The sequence below is a fragment of the Mirounga angustirostris genome, unplaced genomic scaffold (genome assembly GCF_029215605.1).
Source record: "Mirounga angustirostris isolate CCGP_5_RB_7025 unplaced genomic scaffold, mMirAng1.0.hap1 SCAF_6, whole genome shotgun sequence".
In the NCBI taxonomy this organism is placed as follows: domain Eukaryota; kingdom Metazoa; phylum Chordata; class Mammalia; order Carnivora; family Phocidae; genus Mirounga; species Mirounga angustirostris.
In genome coordinates, this window is record NW_026991714.1 from 4,804,221 (window position 1) to 4,830,926 (window position 26,706).

Consider the following 26,706-nt stretch of genomic DNA (forward strand, 5'->3'; position numbering starts at 1 on the left):
AAGTAAGAGGTGAAGGAAATAATGAGATTTTTCAGATTCCACACTATGTTGCTCCGATTCTAGAAGTTAATGAATTCAGAATGACCGATAATGACAACAGTAACAACGCTATGGCAGATGCAGAGACAGGAAGTGGCAGAGATGGGCCAACAGCAACAGGAAGACAGCTCTACCTAACAACTAGAAAAATCTCAAATTCCATCATACCTCCTGAAGCAGCAAGCCCAGAATAACATCCTTGCAGTGCGACCCTAACCCTATCACCTCCTCTGCAATGAAATGGGGCTCATGACCACGTCTCCCTCACCTCAATATTTCCACACTCGAGTGCCAGACTAAATCGAGTTTTTTCATCCTTGACGAAATGCAGTGCCACTTCTGGGTAGCCCTTCTTCTGGAGGTAAGCAATGATGGACTGTCCTACTAGCTTGGCATTCCTCACCATGTGCAGTACCTAGACATTTGGGGTGGGGTGGGGCAGGAAGGAGAGATCACTCAGAGGGAAAAAGGAGTGCTGGCCCTCTCACACCCCTAGTGCGCAGTCTCGTTTCATACCTCATCATATTTTCTGTTGATCAGGGCCAGCTTGAACTTGAACTCAGTGGGATCAATGGTGAGCACCCGCGGACGACACTCCCTGTCCAGGCAATACACATTGTTGCCCTTCACGCGCGTGACATAGATGGGTAAATCCAGAGTCCGGATGATCCCATAGTCCCTGCAAATAGGAGTTAGAGGGCACAACTTTCAGCAAATGAGGGGCAAAACCCAGCCTGTGAGGACCTGGAACAAGCTTAGGACACAACTTTTTATCTTCTCACTGCTCTTTGGCCAAGTGCCACTTGCACAATGGGACAGATGGGAAGCAATTCAAAAGAGAGCAGAACTAAATGCCACATGTACTTTTTCTTTTGTATGAAGCAGGAAAACACGGGGCACATGGTATGATCTTTCTCCATAAGTTACAACTCTGAGAGCCAAGAGACATGGCTAAGGAATCAGTCCTGAAAGTTAAATTTAAAGTTCTGGTATACAATCACTGGGCCAGTTAAATCCTTCCCTGCAGTTACAGGTAAAAGGAGAAGAGCAGGAGATGCGAAGTTCTGACATACAAATGATAAAAAGCAAAAAATATTTTAAACTGAACAAAAACTAAAAGTTTATAAAATTTATGGGCATCGCTAACACAAAATTTGATTGATAATCCAGGATGCTAAGTGCACACACTGTATTAGAAGAAACACCAAAAACTAATGAGTTCTATGTACATATATTAGAAAATTAATAAATATAATATAAAAAATAAAAATGTAATAAAAATTAATAAGCACCCAACTCAAAAATTTTGTTCTTTTAAAAGTTAAACCAAAGAATATACTTAGGAAAAATAATGAAGCCAATCATAAAATTAAGAAATAGAAAACAAAAATACAACACAGAAGTTCAATCAATAAAGGCAAAAGCTAAATAAAACTGATAAACCTCTCATGAGGCTAATTAAAACAAAAAGATAGAACTGCAATATTAGGAATGGAAAAGGGGATATTACTCTAGCTCCTGCAGGATGAGGATGGGCGTAAACTTTTTTTAAATGATCAAATTCCAAGAAAAGTAAAAATTTACCAAAACTGCCTAAAAAGAGATAAAAAACCCCTACAGTCCCATAACTGTTACACAAGATAAACTGAATCATAAAAAAATCCAGGCCTGGATGACTTCACTGGCAAATTCTACCCAACATTTCAGGAAGAATTAAACCGAATCTTATTACAAACTCACTGAGAGAACAGAGGAAGGTGTATTACTTCCTTATTTTATGAAATTAGCACAACCTCAACACCAAAACCTGACAAGGACAGAAAGAAAAAGGGAAGTCACGGGTCAATCTCATATATGTACATACATGGATGTAAAAATCCTGAGCAAAATACTAGCAAACTAAAACTAGCAATATCAAGGGGCGCCTGGGTGGTTTAGTCGTTAAGCATCTACCTTCGGCTCAGGTCATGATCCCAGCATCCTGGGATCGAGCCCCGCATCGGGTTCCCTGCTCAGTGGGGAGCCTGCTTCTCCTTCTCCCACTCCCCCTGCTTGTGTTCCTGCTCTGCTGTCTCTCTCTCTGTCAAATAAATAAATAAAATCTTTAAAAATAAATAAATAAAATTTATTTTATTTAGCAATATCAGAAACGGGTAAAACATCATGACCAAGTTAGATCTGTATCAGGAATACAATGTTGGTCTAACATTTTTTTTTTTAAGATTTTATTTATTTATTTGACAGAAAGAGAGAGAGCGAGCACGTGCACAAGCAGGGGTGTGGGAGAGGGAGAAGCAGGCCCCCTACCGAGCAGGGAGCCCAATGCAAGGCTGGATCCCAGGACCCTGGGATCATGACCTGAGCCAAAGGCAGATGCTCAACCAACTGAGCCACTAGGTACCCCACTGGTCTAACATTTTTTAAAAATCAATTTAATTCACTACTAATCAATAAAAAGAGAAAAATCCTATGATTACCTCAGTATATGCAGAAAAAGTATCTAATAAAATTCAATATTTATCTGAGCTATAGCAAGGAAATTCCTTAATAAATAAAAGCTATCTCTAAAGAAGTCTACAACAAACTTACATAATGCCAATACACTGAAAGCTCACTCTTTTTCTTTTCTTGAAGATTTTATTTAAGAGAGAGAGAGTGCAAGCAGGGGAAGGGGCAGAGGGAATCTTAGGCAGAATCTCAAGCAGACTCCACGCTGAGTGCAGAGCCCAACGTGGGGCTCAATCTCACAACCCCAAGATCACAATCCAAGCTGAAACCATGAGTCGGACGCTTAACCAACTGAGCCACCCTGGCTCCCCAAAGCTCACTCTTTAAATTGGAACAAGACAAAAAAGCTTGCCATCACCATGTTTATTCAACACTATGCTGGAGATTCTGGTCAGTGCAAGACAAACACATGAAAGTTAAGTACTGGAAAAGAAGAACAAACCATCACTACCCAAAGATGCTATGATTATTTGTGAAAAAAAGATAAATTACTAGAAATAATAAAAGTCTAGCAAGGTCTCTGAAATAGAATCAATTTAAAAACGTAATTGTATTTCTAAGTATCATAAAAAGTTAGAAAATTAAATTTTTAAATGGATACTATCCACTTACAAATCACATTGAAAACTACCAAGGGCCTAAGAATAATCTAAAGAAATGCAAGATCTCTATGGAGAAAATTATAAACCTTACTGAAAGAGTAAACATTTATTTAGGAACACCTAAATAAATGAAGAGTTACTACATCATGTTCACAGATCAGGAAATTTAATATTGTAAAGATGTCAATTAGGCCCAAAATGACAAACAGATCCAATGCAATCCCACTAAAATCACAAGAGTGTGTTTTCTTTGTTGGTTTTATTTTGCATGGAATTTCACAAGCTGATTCTAACATACTTTTTTAAGGCAAAAAAAAATTGAAAATTTGCCTTTTCAGGGCAAAAGTAATTAGAAAATAGCTTAATAACTTTAAAAAATAAAAGTGGGAAAGATCCGAGGATGTGCTTTAGCAGATGCGAAAAATCCTAAAGCTGTAATACTTTAAGACAGAATGAGATCAGAGATCAACACACAGCCCACAGAAAACAGGTCCTTGCATTTTTGGAAACATGATTCATACGTGACAAAGAAGGCACTGTAGAATGAGGGGGTAAAGATTGGTCTGATTTCAGTAAATGACTCTGGGACAGCTGAGTGTCCGTAAGGAAAACTGTGAAACTGAGCCCCCTGCACCTCACACCATACACAAAAATGAACTTCAGCAGATCACAGTCCTAGATATGAAAAACAAAACTATAAAGTTTCTACAAGAGAATATAAAAGAATGCCTTTATAATCTTGGAGTCGATAAAGATTTATTCAAGAAGATACAAAACCCAATACCCATAAAAGGTAAGATTCATAAATTCAACTATATTAAAGTAAGAACATCCGGTCGTCAAAGGGCATCATAAAGAGAATCAGAAGACAAGCTAGAGAATGGGAAGAAACATTAAGATTTGTAACACGTAGCCCTGACAAAGGATGCACACTCAAATATATGAAGAACTCCTAAAATTAAAAAGGATAACTCATTAAAAAAAGAGATAAAAGGCCTGAACAGAATTCACAAAAGAGGAAATCCTGATGGTCAACTGAAAAGTTGCTCAATCTCATTAGGAATCAGCGTAGAAAAGTAAAATGACAATGAGATGCCATTACACACCCACCAGACAGACAAAAATAAGTCTGGCAAAGCCAAGGGCTGGAAAGGATGGTAAGCAAGGAAGATTTTCTACCATGCTGGTGGACGTGAAAATCGGTACAGCCCCTCTGGAGAGCAGTTTCATGTTACCTAGTAAACGCGAAGATACGCATACTCTATGATCCAGCAATTCGGCTCTGGGTGGACACTCTAGAGAAACATTATGTGCATTTGCACCAGAACACATGTAAAAGAATGTTTAAAAGAACATTGTTCATCACAGTAGCCAAATCCTAGAAATCACTCAAACATCCCTCTAGAGTAGAACTGATAAAACTGCGGTATATTCATATAACAGAATATTACACAATGAAAATAAATTACAGCTACAACATGGATGCATCTTACAAACAAAATATTGAGCAAAATAAGTAAAATATGAAACAATATATTCAGTATGATTTACATGAAGTTCAAAACCAGGCAAAATTAAAGCATACTATTTTAAGACACATATTGGGCAGTAAAATTACAAAGAATAGCTAGGACGAAATTTCCACAGAAGTCAGAATAATGTGATCTTTGGGTGGGAAGTAGAGGTGGTTGTGCCCAAGGCTGAGGGCTTCTGGCTGCCAGCTCTGCTGTAGCTCCTGACCTGGGTGGCAGGGACACGGACATCCACTATGTGACAATCTGCTATTCTCTTTGTATGGACTCCGTGCATTTGTCTGCATTTGGGTCATATGTCACAATTTTTTAAAGAGTTGAAAAAGAATGTTCAGCTGTGCGTAGCACACATGTGCCCGACAAAGATTTCCCACGAAGAAGGTTCAAGGAGGACTCAGTTACATCCCTTGAGCCAGGACAGTGATTTCAAGAGCTGCATGCTCCCACTCTGTGTTATCAGATGATTCACTTACCCAGTGGTGACGGCATATTTGATGTGGTTGCTTGTGGTATATATAAATACCCCACTCTCATCCCAGGCCCCACTCTTGACGCGAATGTTCTCATGAATGTTACACAGGGCCTCCAGTTTGCGGTTACAGATCACAATGGCTGTAAGAGGCAAAGGGCATGAGTGCTCTGCTGGACAGGATGAGTGAAGCAGACTGGCAGGGGTGGGGAGGGAAGGGCCGGTCTCTAAATCAGGGCGGATATGATGAAGACTTACCATGTTTGGCCAGTAGTGCGACGTGGGACATGTCTGCTGACCAGATAACATACTTCACCTTAGAGATCTTCACAGAGGCCAGAGTCCTGGGACAGAGAAAGGTGAACCTAAGTGGACCTGACTCCCTCGTCCCAGGTTAAGACCTACATGCTTTTCATCTCCAAATTAATGTAAGCCCCAGTTTCTTAAAATAATACCAAATAAACACTCTCTGCATGGTAGCTGAGTGACGGAAACATCTTGGCTCACACCGTGCACTTTCCCTTCCCTCACTCCCTGTCCCTCATTCACATGTATTATTAGGGAATCTGTGTATGTCTGATCTCATCAGTGGACTGGAAGTTCCTCTAAGTACAAGAACCATGCTATTCATCCCTACGTGCCCATAGTTCTAAGTCCCCAAAGCATTCTTCGTTCAGGTGCTCCAAAAACTGATAGATAAGCCCCTCCTTGCGATGCTAGTATGGAGAGGATGGAAAGTGACCCCAGAGGGAAAAGTGGCAAGCAGGTCTTAGAGTTACAGCACAAAAGCGGCCAAGCCTGAGGCAAACTCACTGGGAGAAAAGCTCCCACTACAGAGGCCCACCCTCACCCACTATACGCCTGTCTGCTTGGGGGCACCTGACATGTTACCGCTTCTGCTGAACATCAAAGAGCGTGATGGATTCTGCATCTCGAAGCAGGAGGCTGCCCGTGCCAGCATAAAAGATCTCATCACAGTTGGGCACTTGCACCTTTTTGGTGATCTCATTCTTCAGATTCTTGATCAGGAGCTGAAATAATGACCAAAGCTGGGGTTATCAGAAATGTGTGTTCGTCAGATGATGACAGTTGACGTGCCTCAGCAAGGGTTCCTGAGCTTCAAGAAATCAAGTTTGGGTTGTTCCTGTCCAGGCCAGTCACCACTCCAGGCAGCCCACTCCCACCCAAACCCTCTCCAGGGGCCTTGAGAGCTTTTGCTTTTCCCCCCAACTGAAACATCCTGAGAAATCCAACTGAAGTCCGAATTCCTCCTTCAACCAGAGAGAGGACAAGACTTCTGGGCTTAAATTTTTGTTACATATTTTCTTGAGAGAGCTTTGTCTGTCTTGTTTAGGACTGCTTACATTTTTAAGTACCAGTGGCGGTAGTTAGCATAAGGAGGAGGATTTACTCCTCATCCAGCCCACCTATTTCAGAGTTGATGTTTTCTGGCTTCTGTGTTGTCAAGAGTGACGTTAGCTTGGTTCTCAAGCTCAGACCCACAGTGATCATCAACCCAATCAAGTCAATTTTCAGGTTTCTTTGCTTGATGGGGCGACTGGGGTTATCTGCATGATGATCACAACTCCCCAGGCAGTGAGCAGAGAGAAAACCTGCTCTTTCTTTGTGCGATACTTAGACCACTGCCACCACGACGCCAAAATCAGTTTCCCCTTTTAGGCTTAACTCACCGAATGCATCCGATCTAGGACAGCAAACCGATTTCTAGCAACCCAAACGGCTGTCAGGCCCGAGGATCGTTTCCCTTCAGGAGCTGAGAACAAAAGCAAAGGGCGGGAGCGTGTGATGAGCCACTGGCAGGTGACGGAGTCAGGTGCCATGGAGCTGCCAGTCTTGCCGGCTGCCATGTTGGCTTTGCCAGTTCAGCTGCTTCCTAACTAATTCAGCTGTAACCTGAGGCTATTGTCAGTGACTTTTCCCCACCAGTCCCCTCCAAACTCCAACCTCCACCCCTGCCAAGCCTCTTTTCTCTAGGCCAAGTGGATGCATTTCAGCCAACACCATGTACTGGCAGAAGGACCGCCCATCTTGGGAGACTGCACACTCCATCAAGCTAACGAGCAGGGCCTGGCTGGCCAAGCTGCCGAGCGCTGCATGCAGCCTGTCAGCGTCTAGGACCTCCTAGCTCCACAAGCTGGAGTAGAGGGAGAGCCCCCTCCCCAGGACGCAGCTGCTCTGCTGCTTTTAACATGCAAATGCAGACCTCGGGGTAGAGCAGGGTGGGGCAGAGCGCTCCCAACTAAATCTTGACAGGCAGATGAGCTCTGTGTGGGGCAGTGTTTAGTACCAAGCTGTTGCTCCATAAATGTCCATCATTCTTATTACCCTGAAGAAAGTTATAAATGTTCCTCGGTTCCCCAGCATTTCACTGGCTGATTAGAATTCTGAATGGGCTCTCCACTCTCAGGGACACCTCAAGGGTCATACACAGAAGGCTGCCCCAAAGTACTTTTATCTATTAGCATCGGCAGCAAAGTGGACAGAACGTGCGGGCCAGCCTTGCTCTGCACTTCTCCAGCACCTGTGCCTGACAGGCAATTCTTATCACAGCCGACACCCCCACGCTGTGGGGGCTGGGGAGCCACACTCGTCAAGCTTTTGCTCTTTCTCTTCCTCTTCCTCTCTGTGGCCTGTCACTGGGCTGCACTGTATTCCTTTACTAATTATTCTCTCCCTCGAAAGATGGAGAAAACAAAAGTGGTACTAAAACAAAACTAAGGTATTTTAAATGCTATTAACTGAAAAACAGAGGGGGAAAAAGAGTAAGGGGGTGGGTAGGGAGGGACACAATCATAAAATTTGGTCAGAAATGGCTTCACTGTTTAATTTATAGGGAAGACTGATTTATGGATGCCAAAGACATACAGGTTTCCTCTCTTCTCACCAGGACCACGCTTTTTTTTTTTTTTTTTAAAGAGTGAATCGTTTCGGCAACGCTAACGACACAGTAGCACCCACAACAGGGCCAGGGCTAGCAAAATGACTTCTCACATTCTGCTGATGGAGTCTAAAGTGTCCTGAAAGCGTGCTAGTAAGGTGGGGACCCAAGGAACACACTCTGTAAAGCAACGGGAGGAAGTGGACTGCAAGGAGCTTCTGAGAAGGACTCAACAAGGGGTGGTGGTGATGGAAGAGGTAGACGGGGGTCTCAGCTGGATCCTGGGATCCCTGGTGGGGTGTGGGCTGCGAGCAGCCTCATCTCTTTGACATGCAAAAGGAAGCCTATTCGGATCTGGAGTGGATGGGAGAGCATAAATCCCTAGTCCCAGGATGAGACACTACAAGATTGGAACCACATTCTTAAATAAATGAAACTACCGGGGTGAAAGTCGTATCAGCTGACAATAAACTAGGATAACATGCTGTGCTGAAAGAGAAAATGGAGAGTTTCTAATAACCAAATTATAAAATATATATATCTAGCTGGAGTAATAAAATGAAGGAGGAACATGAATATTTCACACCATGGTCGCCTGTGATGCAACTGTCAGCGGCCCCTGCCAACAGACATGAGTGATGTGGCCGCAGCCTGGGGACGGAACGTGAAAACCCTGAAGAGGCGCGACTGCACAGGAGAGAAGAGCTGTGCGCAAAGCCCGGCAGACACAGGGAGCACCTACCGTCAGGATTCTGGGAGTCTGCATCCTTGGGGATGGTGTACAGGTCATAGGTACTGTTCTCTAAATTGCTGGCTCTCTGTGGACGACAGAGAGAGGTCAAATCGTGAGAGGAACCTAAGGCGGCAGTTTATTCTGACAGAAAACTGTGCCATCATACAACAATTCGAAGGTATCCCTTCCTCACTCTTCACCTAGAGGGCAAGCGAATGTTTCTACAGCTAAAAATTCTCAGGCTCATTGCCCAAGGGCTCAGAATTCACAGCACTTTATTTTTTGTATCCTCCAAAGATGCAGATCATATTTGAAAGGAAGCAAAGGATTGCTCTTGGCTCCAAAAATTAACAAACCAAATCCCCAATATTCTGGTTGCTCTACCTGCACACAACTCATCACCTTTAAAGTCTGTTCAAAGGGGAGAAAAAAAAAAAAATCAAAGGAAAGATAGCAAAGACAACTGTCAGGAGAAAAATGTTCTTAGATACTGAACAAGGACTGGATTAGACACTCAAAGTCATATGGGGAAAGACAGGTTTTCATTCTTTTTAATTGGCAAACAGGGCACTAAAACTAGAATGTCATTTCTTTTTCCCCCAAATTATATGGCAAGAAATGTGGGAGCTACTTGCTGACCCTGAAAGCAACTCCACTGACAGGAACCCTCCTCCAAGTCAGCTCTACAATTTTACCGACATGGAGGAATCAAGATAAACATCCTCTTTGCATAGGATATATATATGTGTAGTGATTTGGGGCATTCATCTTGATGCTCCGTTAAGTTTAGAGATCGTCAGCCTTATACAAGAGAAGTGCACAAACCCTAACATGTTTATCATCACTGGAGTGGACCTGATTTGAGCCTGATTACTGGGTTAGCTCTCTCAAAATGACCATTAAATGGCTTCTAAGGAGCCGCTAGAGGTTCTCTAAGGGCATGAGAAAGAGACCTATGGGAAATGGGAAGATCCTAGGAGGATTCCATGGGTTACGTACCGTACACAGTAGGACTGCATTTTCTGCTGGATTGTATGACATATTGAACACCGGAAACTTGGAACCACTGGAGTTATACATGGAAAAAAAGAGAAAATACGGAAGAGGAATAAGGATGGAAGAACGGAATTACTCCCACACCTCCTACTTATCCAGTCTTTACACATATACTCATCACTTTTGTAATCAGGAATAAAAATAAATATTGTATCTACTCTCTTCCTTCCTTTAAGGCTTGGGGACATCCCTAACTCAGCTTTGACAAACAGTTTTAAAAAGACAAACCCTAGTACAAGCCCAATTATTCAACGGAAGGTAGGGTTAGCACTCACTGTAGTGAGTGGGACTGGTTCTTCTTGGGTACAAATTCCTACACATAATTGCAGGGGACACCAGAGTAACATGACATGCTCTGTCTCTGGCTAATTTCTCCTGTCCCTTGGAGTGTTCACATAAACCCATCTTTTTATTGTAGTAATGCTGGAGGGTGGTTATCAAACCCTCATGCCAAAGTTTGCCACCATGAATGTTTCAGCATGCTGATGCAGCTGGCTTTCCAAGAGGACAGTTCTTTTTGCCAGACATCCCAGAGGTTATCGTATCTTCAGAGTTAAGAGCTTCCAGAGACATATATTCTAGTTTAGAGATGTGTGCATTTTGCTGGAAAGCAAAGAAGAGTTACAGAAATGCCAAACAGAGGGAAAAGGGCCTGTCACCAAGTTGGGCTGCTCTCTACCAGGAGACTCTGGTTTGCAAGAGACCCGGCAGACTGTGGCAGTTATGGTCTCCTCTGCACAGGGTCACTAGCATTCTCCTTAGGGAAACTCCCATTCTCCTCATGGCATCCTCCTTGCCCACCATGCTCTTGGGGTTTAAACTGAGCAGCCTCCCCGATAGGGATTCAATCTGTGAGAGGAGATGAGATCCAAAATGTCATTGGAAGAACAGAGTCCGGTTTGTGGGTATCAGCTCTGGCGACAGACGAGAGGGTCTGGAGGGAGGGAACAGGTCTGACTTACCTCCGCAACTGCATCACAGCTACATCTTTGGAGCTGTTGAAATCCAACTGACGTAAGAATCTGTCCTTGACATAATGGAGCATATTGCCATGAACAGCATAGGCTGGCCGTTCCCGTTCCAGTTTAAACACAATCATGCCACCATCATGGCCTGGGGCAAAGGGAGAGGAGGAAAGAGTCAACTGCAGGCAAGAAAGAAAGCTGGAAACAGGAGATACACAAGGACGAGCACTGCATATGCGTGCTAAAAACCAAGATACCTAAATGTATCCTTTATTTGTCTAAATTCTCACAGTTCTTAGAATCTTTATTCAAATAAATTTCTGTAAATCCTTGCCTAATCCTCTATATCACACCATCACGTTTAGACACACCCTCCTCTGTGTTCTCCTAACACTTTGTACAAAGTTCCATTATACCTAAAATAAACAAATGGAATTGCATCAAACTGAAAGGCTTCAGCACAGCAAAGGAAATCATCAACAAGATGAAAGGGATGAAAGGGCAACCTACTGAATGGGAGAAAATATTTGTAAATCACATATCCAATAAGGGGTTAATAGCCAAAATATATAAACACAACTCAGTATAAAAAAAGAAAACCACACACAAACAACCCAATTAAAAAATGGGCAGAAGACGTGAATAGACATTTCTAGAAGACATTCAGATGGCCAACAGACACATGAAAAGATGCTCAACGTCACTGATCAGCAGGGAAATGCAAAATCAAAACCACAACGAGGTATCAGCTCACACATGTCAGAGTGGCTAGTATCAAAAAGACAAGAAATAACAAGTGTTGAAGAGGATATGCAGAAAAGAGAACCCTCGTGCACTGACAGTGGGAATGTAAATTGGTTGTAGCCACTATATAAAACAGTATGGAGATTTCTCAAAAACTTAAAAATAGAAATACCATATGATCCAGCAATTCCGCTACTGGATATCTATCTGAAGAAAATGAAAACACCAATTTGAAGAGATATATGCACTTCCACGTTCACTGCAACATTATCTCTAGTAGCCAAGATACGGAAGCTACGTAAATGTCCACTGATAAATGGATAAAGAAGATGTGTCACTCACACACACATACACACACACACACACACACAGTGGCATAGTACTCAGCCATAAAAAAGAATGGACTCTTGCCATTTACAACATAAATGGACTTAGAAGAATTACACTAAATGAAGTAAGTCAGACAGAATGACAAATACTGTAAGAGTTCACTTATATGTGGAATCTAAAAAACAAAAGAAACAAAAATGACCACCACCACAGTGGAAACAGACCACAGATATAGAGAACAAATTGGTAGTTAGCAGAGGTTGGAGGTGGTGGAGAGTGATCAAAAGAGGTAAAGGAGGGGCGCCTGGGTGGCTCAGTTGGTTAAGCGACTGCCTTCGGCTCAGGTCATGATCCTGGAGTCCCGGGATCGAGTCCCGCATCGGGCTCCCTGCTCGGCGGGGAGTCTGCTTCTCCCTCTGACCCTCTCCCCTCTCATGTGCTCTCTCTCATTCTCTCTCTCTCAAATAAATAAATAAAATCTTTAAAAAAAAAAAAAAAGAAGGGCGCCTGGGTGGCTCAGTCGGTTAAGCGACTGCCTTCGGCTCAGGTCATGATCCTGGAGTCCCGGGATCGAGTCCCGCATCGGGCTCCCTGCTCAGCAGGGAGTCTGCTTCTCCCTCTGACCCTCTCCCCTCTCATGTGCTCTCTCTCATTCTCTCTCTCTCAAATAAATAAATAAAATCTTTAAAAAAAAAAATAGGTAAAGGAGATTAAGAGGTATAAATACCCAGTTACAGAACAAATAAGTCATGGGGCTGTAATGTACAGCATAAGAAATATAGTCAATGATGTTATAATAACTTTATGTGGTGACAGATGGTAACTAGACTTAATCATGGGGATTATCTTGTAATATACAAAAAGATCGAATCACTATGATGTTCACCTGAAACTAACAGGATACAGTATGTCCACTCTGCTAAACCCTCCAGTACAGCACTTAACGGCCTGCACTGTAACTGTTTAAGGCCACCAGCTGCGCTATACCACGAGCTCCCTGAAGACAGAAATTACAATCATTTCTGTCCTTCCCCCGTCCCCAGCATAGAGCAAGAACATAAGAGGTTTTGCTAAACAGGGATGCTAGTTTAAAAAGCCTTTCCAGTTGTTTTAAAAAATGTTTTGCTTCTTCCCTACTAGCATCAACCATCTCTCAGAGAAACCTCCAACCTTTGTCCTCCTGGTCAGCTCTCCACACATAAACCCGATCATTCACTTGCCTACCCAGCACTTTCCAATGGCTCTCCACCCATTCAGAGTAAAATCTGGACTCTAACCCTGGCCTGCAAGGTGGAGCACAGCCGGGCCTGCTCTTCCCTCCCACGACTCCACCCCTACTCGCTGTGCCCCTCCTGGCCTCCGATGCCGCTCACACGTGCCCAGCACCTCTCAGAGCACTGCCAGCATTGTGTGTATCATCCCTCACTGTCCTCAAGACCCACCATGAAGCAGCAGTGCCCACGTGTCCCTCCCCACGCTCCTTTTCTTCAATGCATCTTCCAGATGTTATTTTACATACTTATTGTTTTACGGTCTCCCCCACTCACTACACATAAGAGTTCCACAGGGTCGGGGACACTGCTTGAGGCGCTGCTCTCACAGCAGCACCCAGACTAGGGCCTGAGGCGCAGCATGTATCTGCTAAATGGATGACAGAAACTCAGCCTCGAGCTCCTCAGTTCCTCTGTCTGAGAACCCTGAGTGCCCACTATTAGCTTCCTAACGAATCAAAGGGAAGGGGTTTTCTTGTCAAATGGATCTGGGTGGAGAACAAACACTGAACGACTGGTTCTCCAGGAAGGTGAGGGAGAGCAAAGGAGAGAAGCTTCAACCGCCCGGCTCTAAGAACCCTATTTCTCCCCACCACCCTGCTATGCATCAACTGGAGAGAAAGCTAATGGAGAATCACTCTCATACCTTACAAACTTTGAACTTAAACAAGAGAAAAAAGAGAAGAAATGGCCCTTACCTGCTGCAAAGAGGTTCAGATTGGGGTGGGCAGCTAGGACCCAGAAACGATCGTGGTCCCTGCGGAAGGTCTGAACCCCAGTCCTAGGAAAGCAAAAGGTACACAAAGGAAAACATTAATTTCAGAGTAATCCTCAGTCTATCACATACAACAGCACTGAACACTGAGTGTAAGCCAGCACACTGATGAAAGATTAAATCAGGGACAGCAAATTGCATATACTCTGACCCTAATATTTGGGTATTTCAATCTCCCCTTATTCATCATGATTTCCTGTTATACTACCTTCATTCCATATTTCTTATTTTCCTAACTACCGAAGAACATGCTTAAATTTGGGGGAGAAAAAAATGCACATGGAAGTTGCATTGATGGGAGATCTATAAATGCTGGGTGATCTCTAGGCCCCTTGAGGTTTTCATAACATCAGATCTGACTTCTCCATATGCTGAAGATGGAGAAACACACAGAAGCAGTCTAATCTAACTTTTAGGAGAGAATGAGAGAGGAGGGGCTTTCCCCTGGCTTGGGTCACACACCACCATAACCCTCTTACCGCTTGGACATATCCCAGACTCGGATACTCTTGTCCTCAGAATTGCTAAGGATCAGCTCTTGGCGAGGGTGGAAGACAGCACAAGACACGTTGTTGTAATGACCACGGCAGGTGTCAACCTCCCATGCCTTTGACTCTGAAGGACCAAAAAGAATTAGATCACAATTCTCTACTACTACTACAAGTTCAGGATTTAAAATTACGGCATCTCCAACCAAATGCTAGGTGCTACACCAAAATGCTACAGAAGCAACTTTTTTTTTAAGATTTTATTTATTTTTTTTATTGTTTTATTTTTTAAAGATTTTATTTATTTATTTGAGACAGAGAGAATGAGAGAGAGAGAGCACATGAGAGGGGGGAGGGCCAGAGAGAGAAGCAGGCTCCTTGCTGAGCAGGGAGCCCGATGCGGGACTCGATCCAGGGACTCCAGGATCATGACCTGAGCCGAAGGCAGTCGCTTAACCAACTGAGCCACCCAGGCGCCCAAGATTTTATTTATTTGACAGAGAGAGAGACAGCTAGAGAGGGAACACAAGCAGGGGAAGCAGAAGAGGGAGAAGCAGGCTCCCGGCTGAGCAGGGAGCCCGATACAGGGCTCGATCCCAGGACCCCAGGATCATGACCTGAGCCGAAGGCAGACACTCAACAACTGAGCCACCCAGGCGCCCCTACATAAGCAACTTCTAACAGGGCAATTTTTTCATTTAAGCCTCTGAATCTCTATATGTTTCTTTGTTCTTTCACTCGGACCCACCTATCAATGGCAGCACCTCTTCTCCATCATTCTTTATCCTCTTACCCTGTTTTGTCACTAGGTGTCATGATAGAATAAATGTAAGCTCCATATGTTTTAGTCACCATCTTATCTCCAGAGCCTTGAACAATGATTAGTACAAAGCAGGTACCCAGTAAATGTTTTTAAATGAATGTTTATTCTTAACTGTGTTCAGAATTCTCAAAATCAGGATGCCTCAAAAACAGGAAAAAAGAGAACGGGGCAATTTTTATGCTCCTAGGATTAGCGTAAGAACCTAAGGTAGGAAAATGGGTCACTAAGTCCAGAAGACCTGGCTGCTTCACCTGGCTGGCCAGCAGTCCGTTTTTTAGACACAGTGATACCGTCATTACTCACCATTCATGCGCCAGATCTTCACTTGACGGTCATCTGCCCCAGATACAATAAGGGGCATAGTGGGGTGGAAGGCAGCCCAGTTTACTCCACGATCATGACCCTGTGGAAAAAAAGAAGTGGTTCTTCTAAAATGGCTTTATAACTATTACTGAAAGCAAACTAAAGAGCCACGCTGGTGGTTATTAAAAATGTCTCTGATTTTTACTCTTCCTGTGACAAGAGTCAAGGGATTATGCTATTCTAAGATATGAACATGAGAGTTACCATGTCAACCCACCCAATATTACACCCAAGTTCTCATGCCAATTCCCAAATCTTACTCCCAAATTCAGCGTCATTTGCATTTGGGATACACTGCCTTGTTTTATTGTCTACTTATATATTATTTCCCCAACTAATTATTAACATCACAAGAATAAAAACCAATTTTACAACTTAATGAGGAAATGTTGGGAAACTCTCGGATGAGTCCCAATACTCCCTTAGGAAATCTGTGAGGTCAAAACTATTTTCCTAATAATGTTAAGGCATTATTTGCCTTTTTCACTTTCATTCTCTCCTGAGGATAAAGTTTTCCAGCAGCTACGTGACATGATGTCATTGCTCTGATGGCTAACAGAATGTGTGCTTATATATTTTATGTTTTAAAAAGTCTGTAGTTTTAATTTCAGATACGGTAAAAACTGAAAGATATAAACCACATAAACAAGAACTCTTTGGGGTCCTCAGTAAGTCTTAAGGGTATAAAGAGGTTCTCAGAACACAAAGTTTAAGAACTGCTAATTTTAAGATATCTTGTACTTTATTTATACAGTTGTACTCAGTACCACTATAGAGAGACTTCATGTGTGGCGAAAATCCCTTGGGTTTTGGAGTCCGATCCAAGTTCAAATCCTAGTTCTTTCGATTACAAGATACATGTGGATTTTGATAAACTGCTCAATTTCTCTAAGTCTCAATTTTTTTCATCTGTAAAATCAGGTTACTAATATCTACCTCAGAGGATAGCTGTAAGGATTAAATTAGATATTCTTAAAAATCTAGTTTCTTTCTCTAATGCTTTTCTATTTTCTCACCACGCACACAAATTACTCACATATGGCTGGTCCTTAATAACTCCGATTAAATCACAACCCCCCCCATCCCAACTCTCACAAGAGGTGTGCGAACGGGACTCTGCTTTGGGATCGTGAAAGAGCTTATACCAGCCTTCTCCCTCTCTCCCAACTGGGTTTAGGAGGTAATGTGACTCTCCCCTAGGTGGCACAGAAGCCTCATTTGTCCTGGCTCATGAACTATTCTGTTTCCAGTGTCTCCAAACAATGCCCGGCATTTAATAAGCACTGCACAAATCTTTGTTGCAGGAATGAACAAACGAGCGGCGTCCTGTCCCCACCTCCCGGACAAGAGCCCAGATGAGCCGCTGGCTGTGAAGATAAGTACCTCCAGCACGTGCTTCACCACCGCATCTGTCGTTCCAAACAGATCAACCCCAGTTATTCCTCGCACATCGGACTCCACGGCACCAGGGGACAAGTTTTTTTTCCTTAGACCTTCGAAGGGATGAGGAGTGGAATGGAAGACACAAAATAATGTTACCAAAAAGAGCCCAGTAACAGAGGCACAGGAAGGTACAGGGAGAAACTAATGTTAAAGACAAAGAAGGGAAAAAGAAATCTAGAGAGACTGAAGAAAGAAGTCAAAAGCTCCTATCGATCTCTTTCTAAAAATGTTCAAGATATTGAGGCACTTTGACCAGCCTCTTTTCCTCCCTGAACACTTAACAGCCCCGCTACTGGGATCTCCTCCCCAAGGAGGAGATCCAAACTTCTGACACGGCTACCTTCTTCAGCGAGCCTCGCCTCAAGAGCTGTCTACCTGAGGTCATTTCTAGTCTTGACTGTTCTTGAAATGAGGCCTAAAATGGTAAACCTCCCATTTCCACTTTCAACTTTGTGACAACTACAGCAACTTTTCTTCCACCATCTCAAAAACTTTTCAAAGAAAAGCCATTTGGGGAAGCCACAGCTGTGTGCTTCTCAAACGGGAAGCTGCTGGGCAACTCATGGGGCAGTTCCAGAGCAGCTAAGGAAACAAGGCCCATTAAATACCGAACAGTTATTTGGTGGAAGAGAGTAAAAAAAGTACAACTATGCGGAAAGTGTACTCCTCTATGTGACTCTTGGGCAGTGAACAAAATAATTTAAACTGTCATGTCCTTATGCACAACAGAACTTTATAAATGTATTCTCAACAAAAAGATTGCCAGATCAATGTAATTTCTTTCCTTTAGATCATGACGAATAAAATCTAGTTAGGGTCAAAATAAATAAATAAATAAAAATAAAACTGTCATGTCCTTTTAAGCTCTTACTTAAAAAGGCTGGTTATAGACCTAAATACATGTATTTTGCCATTGAAACTTCTGGAGGCTGGGGGGGTAGGGGGAATGGGTTAGCCTGGTGATGGGTATTAAAGAGGGCATGCACTGAATGGAGCACTGGGTGTTATACACAAACAATGAATCATGGAACACTACATCAAAAACTAATGATGTAATGTATGGTGATTAACATAATGAAATAAAATAACATAAAACTTCTGGAGGCTAGTTTCACTGGGAGGAATTGCCCACAATTTGAAAACAACAGAAAAAAGACACCAGGATAAGAAGAGTCTCCCGTGTATAAGACCCAAACTCATGGCTCAACTACACCTATCTTTATAAACTGTGGTACAGTCACAACCAAAGCTATGCTAACAACTACTTTACATTTGAACAGCACTTTGTGATTTTCAAAGCACTCTCTAACATATGTTCTGTAATTTGATCCTGATAACCTTTGAGACAGGCAAGCAGGTATAATTATATATAAATAAGAAAACAGAATTGGGACTAAAATTCTATCTTTTGAAGTGTTTGTGGGGGAAAGAGGAAATTCAAACTACTGGCACTTGTAAAATAAAAAACAAGTATCCATAATTAGGGGGAAAATAAAAGCCATTACTGAAAATAAAACCTAAGTCACTTTAAGCCTAAATGTTGGCCTGTCGGAAAATATAAACATTTAACTTTAATGACTGTATTTCTCTTTGTTGTTCTAAAACTACAATATTAATGTAATCTCTTCTCTTCCAGTGGCACGTAGACATCAGCACTGGGGAGGCAAGTGCTTAAGAGGGCCTGACGGTGTCAATCATCTTGTCCCCTGTCCAAGATGAGCATTTAGTCAATAGGTGAGAGAAATAAAGCCGATGCTTTAACAAAAATGCACTCTCCAAGGCTTCATAAATACATTATCAAAGGGATGTCTCTTCTCACTTACTTCGCTTGTCTCTTTAATGGGATCTGTCAACTTCTAATGAGTCTGGTGTATGGAACAGATTCAGAGGAAGACACAGAGACAGACAGCTGTGAGGAACTTCACCTCCAATAAGCTTCAACAAACCCATTAAAAGGAAAGCCGTATGACAGAATGCGAGCCTTTGCTGCACTTGCTGTCATGACCCAGGAAAGGGGGAAGAGCAAAGACAGAGAGATGAATAGGGACAGGCAGTGAAAAGATACTTAAGAGAAGTATTTGAGCGTTTGACAAGCCACTCACTACAACTGAACGACAGATGGAAAATTTCTACAGCAGCTACTCAAATCCAGAGGGAAGGGAGTTCACTCTCAGACTGGACCAGTTTGACGCACGCTTCCCAATGGGGGCCAGGGGAAGTAGTAAAAAGAGAGGAATAAGGACAGGAACTGGCAGCAAATTAATACTTTTTTAGTTGTCATTTCAAAGATTAAGCCTGAATTACATGGGCTTGACATGCAAAGGTGTAAGCACATTAAGATAATTTAACTGTCAGTTTACTTGGAAGATCAAGCTATAAAAATAACCTATCTTCTATATCTAGATTGTAAATATATTCTCTTTTAAACATATTTTACCAGGCTAACAGAAGAGATTCAGGTTAAGTAAGCCCCATGGGGCTCAATTCTCATGGGACAGATAACAAGACAGGTTTTCCTTTAAAGATCTCCGTTTTCTTACTGTATACTGAGCTCAGAGAGGTAGACATTCCAAACAATTAGAATTTTCAGCAGTCCTTTAAATGTGAGGGTATTCATTCTCTGACTCAGAACTAACTTTTCCTCTCTCAGAATTACTACCTCTGGTCCCTAACAGACCTGAAAGCTAATTACTCTTCCTGTGTTCAGACTTATTTGAACCCAGGCAAAAATAATTCTGCTAAAAAGAGTGTGCTGACTTCCAGAAAAGGAAAGACTAAATGTGAAAGTCTAACTCAAAGCTCCATTTGGTTAAAGACCAAAGCATCTCCTTTCACTCTGGTTAAGGGGTTACTGGAAGTCAAGAGAGTTGTAAGTAGAGAAAACACAGAAACAGTAAAGAGAGCATTCACATCAGTAGAGCAAGTCAGCACAAAATTCTCAGTATCACATATGCTAAGTAAGTATAGTGACTGCAATATAATTAGTGACCCATGCACTGCACACATTCAAGAGCAAGTAGAAACCCCAACTGGGGTCACCCTCTCGCCCTCTCTTCTTGGATTTAAGGTCCTTAATTCTGATGCAAAAAGTGATCTTCAACCTACAGAAGTGAAGAAAAGGATTTCTTGCCTTGGGCATTTCAGGTTATCAGTGAGAATCCATCCACCTAACTGCCCCAATCACTATGGCTAGGCCACAGGCACCTGTTGCGCGAGCATCAGGGGGCGTGACCAGCACTCTCAGAGCAGGGCAGTAAGAGGCTCTTCTCAGAATTAAGCCCTAATGGCCAAAGCATCCCTTTATGCATGTAATAAATTAACTTCTTTATGATCTACAATGTCATTAGCTATATGCCATTCTCATAAGAAGTGAGAAAATAGTCACTCAAAGTATTTGAGTAGTGCTCAATCCTGTCACAGAGCTCTGGCTGAGAAACACGATTCTAAATAATGGCTGCTGATCAGCAGGAACAGCATGAGCCGGACCCAAGCCCATCAGGCTCCTATATCCAGAGACAGAGAGGGGGCTTTGAATGTGTGCACAGTGAAAAACCATGGAAAGCCATAGCTAGGTTACTGAGAAAGTAAATAAGGAACTCCCTGGCACTAGCGGTGAGGAGGGAGCACAGGCTCATGGTGCTTGTGCTCAACTCCTGTCGGCAAAGCTGGTCACATCTGGGTGTACTTCAAAAAGCCTCATCAGTCTGACGAAAAACTGCAATGGCAGAAGCCCTAGTGAAAAGGAGTACAACTTGCCTATCTCCAACAGTCTTGTTGATGCCATTCCCTTCTAATCCCGACTCTCTGAAAACTGCAGAAGATTCTAGAAGTTCTAAGATGAGAGTCATCACAACAGTTCACCATGACACAGGACTCAGACTGTCATCCCTGAGGTTAAAGACCATACATAACATACGCTGAGTTTCCATCAAGAACTCTTCTCCTGGTTGGGAAGGGAAAGGGGCTGGAGAGATAGGTAAGAGCATCTTGTCACCTAAATCAGTTTTTAGCTCTTCACATCTCTGCCACACCAAAATACGTATACATTAGAAAGTCAAAAAGTTAAAAAAAAAAAAAGAACCCAAAGGTTCTGCTCTCCTACTGTCCTCATCCCCCCCTGGTTGCCTTCTATGCTGCATGAATCCTAACCAACTGCTACTACAATATTCCAAGTGCTGCACCCAGAAATCCAAATTCCTGGCTTGCTATTCATTAGTGGTTTGTACGAAGAGCAAGTACCACACTGCTCTAGCCCACCATGTCACAAGGGAGCTGAGAAAAGCTACCACCTCGGCCACACGATTCAGATGGATGACGCCTTTACCACCAAAAAGAACCAGGCCAAGGACCTCTGAGGGGCCTTCCTTTTATAGAACGCAACAAGTGTTTTGCAGTCTAGCCACTGACCTTCCACAGAACCCCAATCTCTAAGAATTCCGAAGGCAACAAACAAAGAGAGACTATTCAGCAAGTGATAAGTAAATTTTTTTTTTTTTTTAAGATTTTATTTATTCATGAGAGACAGAGAGAGAGGCAGAGGGAGAAGCAGGCTCCCAAGGAGCAGGGAGCCCGATGCGGGACTCGATCCCAGGACGCTGGGATCTTGACCTGAGCCGAAGGCAGACGCTCAACCATCTGAGCCACCCAGGCGCCCCATAAGTAAATTTTACTGGGCAGGGCACCATAGCATTTGGAGTTCCTTTTCCATATTCTACCTGTCCACAAAGCCCTTCCAGCCAGCCAGCCTGCTGGCCTACCGGCCTGCCCACCTCACAGGGGCTGTCCTTTCCCCACATTTACCCTCTCGGCTTAGGAACTTTTCATGTTTCCTCTACATAGCGCCAACCATTTAAATCCTTATCCCCAAATCAAGACACATAAACTGTGAAAGGAGGGATTATTCCAACTATCCAAAATCTACAAATCTGTTTTAATTTCTGGTCATTGTAATTTCTAGAAGTCTGCCCATTGAAAGGAGTTCTGGACATAAAAATCCCACTTCTCCTGTGCTCCCTACATTAGAAGAAATGGAGGGATTTTCTTATTTCTAAATGAGGCCACAGGATCCCAGAGTCCTGCTGCCCCGCATTAATCTATTCCCAAAATTCGTTTTGGTGGAAGATGTTATTTCTTGTTTTACTTTACTGGAAGGCATGTTTGTTTGTTTTTTTAAGATTCTATTTATTTATTTGACAGAGAAAGACACAGCAAGAAAGGGAACACAAGCAGAGGAGCAGGGGACAGGGAGAAGCAGGCTTCCCGTGGAGCAGGCAGTCCGATGTGGGACTGAATCCCAGGACTCTGGGATCATGACCTGAGCCGAAGGCAGATGTTTAACAGCTGAGCCACCCAGGCGCCCCTGGAAGGCATGATTCTTAATCAAATACTCCCAAATATATAGATTCTATATAAGATACTATATACCAGTATCTAGATTTTAACTAGATAGATACTCTTCTACCTACAAAGTGAAATTTCCTTCAAGTTAAATACGCTTTCCAGAGCAGCCACTTCTCTCAAGAATACCGCTAACTCAAAGTACCCTCAAAAGCGGATTTAATACCCTCATAAGCAGAGATGCCATTACATGAGAACAGAATATTCTAACTTTTCCTGGTCTAAGCCAACTACCCTCACTATTTTAAGCAATTGCAGTTTTGCGCCAGACATGATGAGGTTGTCCCCTGAACTTGGGCAGCTCACCAGAAATATCCCAAACACGCACAGTCTGGTCCAGGCTGGCTGACACAACCAGGTCTTCTGAGGGGTGAAACTGAGCACACATTACATAATGGTTGTGTCCTGTTAACACGCTGCAAGAAGAAAAGAGAAAGACAATACCAAATTAGAGGCAAGACTCAACAGACTCCTACACACTAAATACTACTCTCCATTTTTAACAGATAACAGACCCAAGTATTCTTTTTGGAGGCAAAGGCAAGTCAACCTAACAATTCTGAACTAGTAACAATAAGCAAAGTCGGCTGCTTTAACAATAGTCCCCTTCTTTGCTCTGATGCTTCAGCATTTAAATATTACTAATTGCAGGAGACAGCTCTCCTCTCATGTTAAAAACGTTCATATATCAAAATAAATGGAGTCCTAGTAATTTATACTGGAAACTACCAGTTAGATTTTGGTGGGATAATCCCTCTTAAATGGCCTCATTTTTCAATGGTCCTTACATCTTCATGAGAAGTTCAAGACCCAAACACAAAACAGAATGGAGGTCTAGACCTTGACTCATGTTTCACGAGAACAGAACTGAAAACCAGCTAAAAGTTTTGTTCTAAAACCTAGTGATAGGACCTCCCTTCCCTGGCAAGAAATGATCAGAAAATCCAGATCGATACATTACTGACAAGATTGCCTCTATATTTATCATTTTGCATGTGAAAGCATCTTACAAATACAATCAGTAATGAATCAGCGGGCAGGGCCCACTAGGGAAGGGAAAGGATTGCTCTGAAGGGAAGCTCATAATGCAAACACTAGGCAGAATGAAGCCTCTCTCTCAGCCACATCTCCTGCTTTACCAGACACAGGTTCTAGACTGCCAGTTCCACACCCGGATGGTCTGGTCATCTGAGGCACTCAGAATCCAGGGATATTCCTGAAAGACAATCCAAAGGGTTTCGACACTAAACAAATGTGTTCTTTCGGGCTCTGTAACCATTCCTCTCTTTGGAGGAAACCCCCCACTGCCAGACATCTCAGCTATACTAGCAAAGGGATCACAGCTTCTGATCTGCAGCCTCGCTGTCTCCTCCCCACCGTTCTGCCAGCTTTTCCACACCGGCACTTCCACCTGGAGATTTCAGAACAGAAGCCAGAAAAAGGCATAAAGGATTCTTAGAGGCAAAGAATATATATCATACTTACTTTTCTGTGTACATGTGTGCATATGTGTATTTCTATTTACACACAGCTAGTCCTGTAAATTAAGATCCTATGAAAGGGTCTTCTCTCTTTCACTCTAGGATTAGAACACTGTTTTATGGTCTGACTCGTCAGGCCATCCAGTCTCAAAAAATTCCCATCCCAGGAACCAAAGCAAAAAATAACATGGAGAAACAACATAGCTCTTTTTGAGTCCATAAGCTCATTGAGAAAAGAAGGTATTTCTTATTCACACTTGTATCTTCAGTGCTTAGCAAAGAACTTAGTAAGTACAAGGCACACGTATACTTATTGAACCAAAAAAATAACAAAGTTTTTCTAACTTTCCAACTGGATAGCAACTTGCTAGGCAGGTCTTCAGCACGTCCCTTATGCCAACGACAAAAAATTCCTGCTTCACAGGGCATCTTATTGAACGGTTATCATTCTCAAATGGTTTTCTTTTTTTTAATTAATCACATATATTTCTATTAATTACTTAACATCACTGAAACCCAGTTTTTTCCATCCATAAAATGGGGTTATTATAGACATTTCTGAGTCGAATGATTCTTTGAATCATCCTGTACATGGAAGGAAGTTTAGCAGCATACCTGGATCCCATGCACCAGATGTCAGCAGCCTTCATTCCCTAAGCCGTACAACAAAAATGTGTCTGGACACTACCACATCCTCTGGGGGGCAAAATCCCCCATGGTTGAGAACCATGGAAGAGGTACCTAAAACCATTCTGGCAATTCGGCAAGCATTCCATTCACATTGGCCACCTCCTCCTCCAATCATTCTAGACTTAAAATAAAAGCAAACACCACAGGGTCTTACACTGCACATGATTTCTTCAAAGTCCCAGTAGTGCTGGAGGTAAAAATTTAGGATGAAAGGACCTGGAGAACGGCCTTAATAAAATGTACTTCCTCCATTTTGTTTTGTGCATTAAGAGAAGTTTCAGGCATCAAACAGAGAGCACACTTGGCTTCATTTCTCATAAAGTGAAACAGGTCCTCCAGGACTAAGTACCAGCAGGATGGCCTTGTCAACACCAGCCGCGAGCTCACAGCAAAGCGTGCACCGTCTAAGAATTTTCTTTTTCATCATGATAAGTGTACTCTTTGATCCCCATGCTCTATTTCACCTATCCCCCCACCCACCTCCCTTTTGGTAACCATCAGCTTGTTCTCTATAGTTAAGAGTCTGTTTCTTGATTTGTCTTTTTTTTCCTTCGCTCATTTGTTGTATTTCTTAAATTCCACATGAGTGAGATCATATGGCATTTCTCTTTCTCTTATTCTGCTTAGCATTATACTCTCTAGCTCCATCCATGTCACTGTAAATGTCAAGATTTTATTCTTGTTTAACACTGAATATTCCACACACTTCTTCATCCATTCATCTATCAATGGACACTTAGGCTACTTCCAAATTTGGCTATTGTAAATAATGTGGCAATAAACATAGGGGTGCATGTATCTGTCTGAAATAGTGTTTTTGTATTTTGGGGGTAAATATCCAGTAGTGTGACTACTGGATCATAGGGTAGCTCTATTTTTATTTTTTTGAGGAATTTCCATATTATTTTCCAGAGTGGCTGTACCATTTTGCATTCCCACCAACAGTGCATGAGAGTTCCCCTTTCTTCATCCTCACCAACACTTGTCATTTCTGGTGATGTTTTTAGCCATTCTGACAGGTGTGACATGATATCTCACTGTAGCTTTGATTTCTATCTCCTTGATGCTGAGTGATGTTGAGCTTCTTTTCAGGTGTCTGCTGGCCACCTGCATATCTTTGGAGAAATGTCTGTTCATGTCTTCTGCCCATTTTTTAATTGGATTATTTGGTTTTGGGTGTTCAGTTTGTTGTTGTTGTTGTTGTTTTCAAGCAGGCTCCAAACCCAGCATGGAGCCCAACACGGGGCTTGAACTCAGAACCCTGAGATCAAGACCTGAGTTGAGATCAAGTGTCAGATGCTTAACTGACTGAGCCACCAGGCACCCCTGGGTATTAAGTTTTTTAAGTTCTTTATATATATTTTTGATACTAAACCTTTATCAGATATGTCATTTACAACTATCTTCTGCCATTCCACAGGTTGCCTTTTAGTTTTGTTGACTGTTTCTTTTGCTATACAGAAGCCTTTCATTTTGGTGCAATCCCAACAGTTTATTTTTGCTTTAATTTCCCTCGCCTCAGGAGACATTATCTTGAAAAATGTTGCTACGGTCATGTCAAAGAAATTACTGCCTGTGCTCTCTTCAAGGATTTTTTTTTTTTTTTTTAAGTAAGCTCCATGCCCAGCGTGAGATCAAAACCTGAGCTGAGATCAAGAGTCCGCTGCTTAACCGACTGAGCCACCCAAACACTCCTCTAGGATTTTTATGCTTCCAGGTGTCATATTTAGGTCTTTAAACCATTTTGAGTTTATTTTTGTGTATGGTGAAAGAAAGTGGTCCAGTTTCATTCTTTTGCATGTATCTGTCCGGTTTTTCCAACACCATTTGTTGAAGAATCTGTCCCATTGTATATTCATTCCTCCTTTGTCCAAGATTAATTGACCATATAATTGTGGGTTTACTTCTGGGCTCTCTATTCTGTTCCAATGATCTATGTGTCTATTTTTATGCCAGTACCATACTGTTTTAATTACTACTGCTTTGTAATATAACTTAAAAGTCTGAAACTGTGATACCTCCAGTTTTGTTTTTCCTTTTCAAGACTGCTTGGGCTATTTGGGAGTCTTTTGTGGTTCCATAAATTTTAGGATTGTTC

The 26,706-nt window shown here is 42.4% G+C and overlaps 1 protein-coding gene across 3 annotated transcripts in view; it reads right to left on the minus strand.

Moving 5' to 3' along the window:
• Positions 1 to 26,706, minus strand: part of COPA (COPI coat complex subunit alpha) — a 44,045-nt gene that overhangs the window by 8,502 nt on the left and 8,837 nt on the right. For 2 of the 3 annotated variants that reach the window (XM_045876715.3, XM_045876717.3), the window contains 15 exons: positions 23,577 to 23,653; positions 22,744 to 22,853; positions 16,981 to 17,090; positions 15,538 to 15,637; positions 14,403 to 14,538; positions 13,847 to 13,929; positions 10,801 to 10,951; positions 9,782 to 9,848; positions 8,792 to 8,867; positions 6,842 to 6,924; positions 6,042 to 6,181; positions 5,409 to 5,494; positions 5,155 to 5,320; positions 556 to 718; positions 308 to 454 (listed from right to left, as the gene is read on the minus strand). In XM_045876715.3, coding sequence (XP_045732671.1) covers positions 308 to 454; positions 556 to 718; positions 5,155 to 5,320; positions 5,409 to 5,494; positions 6,042 to 6,181; positions 6,842 to 6,924; positions 8,792 to 8,867; positions 9,782 to 9,848; positions 10,801 to 10,951; positions 13,847 to 13,929; positions 14,403 to 14,538; positions 15,538 to 15,637; positions 16,981 to 17,090; positions 22,744 to 22,853; positions 23,577 to 23,653 — 1,695 coding nt within the window. The remainder of the gene's footprint in view (positions 1 to 307; positions 455 to 555; positions 719 to 5,154; positions 5,321 to 5,408; positions 5,495 to 6,041; positions 6,182 to 6,841; positions 6,925 to 8,791; positions 8,868 to 9,781; positions 9,849 to 10,800; positions 10,952 to 13,846; positions 13,930 to 14,402; positions 14,539 to 15,537; positions 15,638 to 16,980; positions 17,091 to 22,743; positions 22,854 to 23,576; positions 23,654 to 26,706) is intronic. The other variant, XM_045876716.3, reaches the window with a different exon arrangement.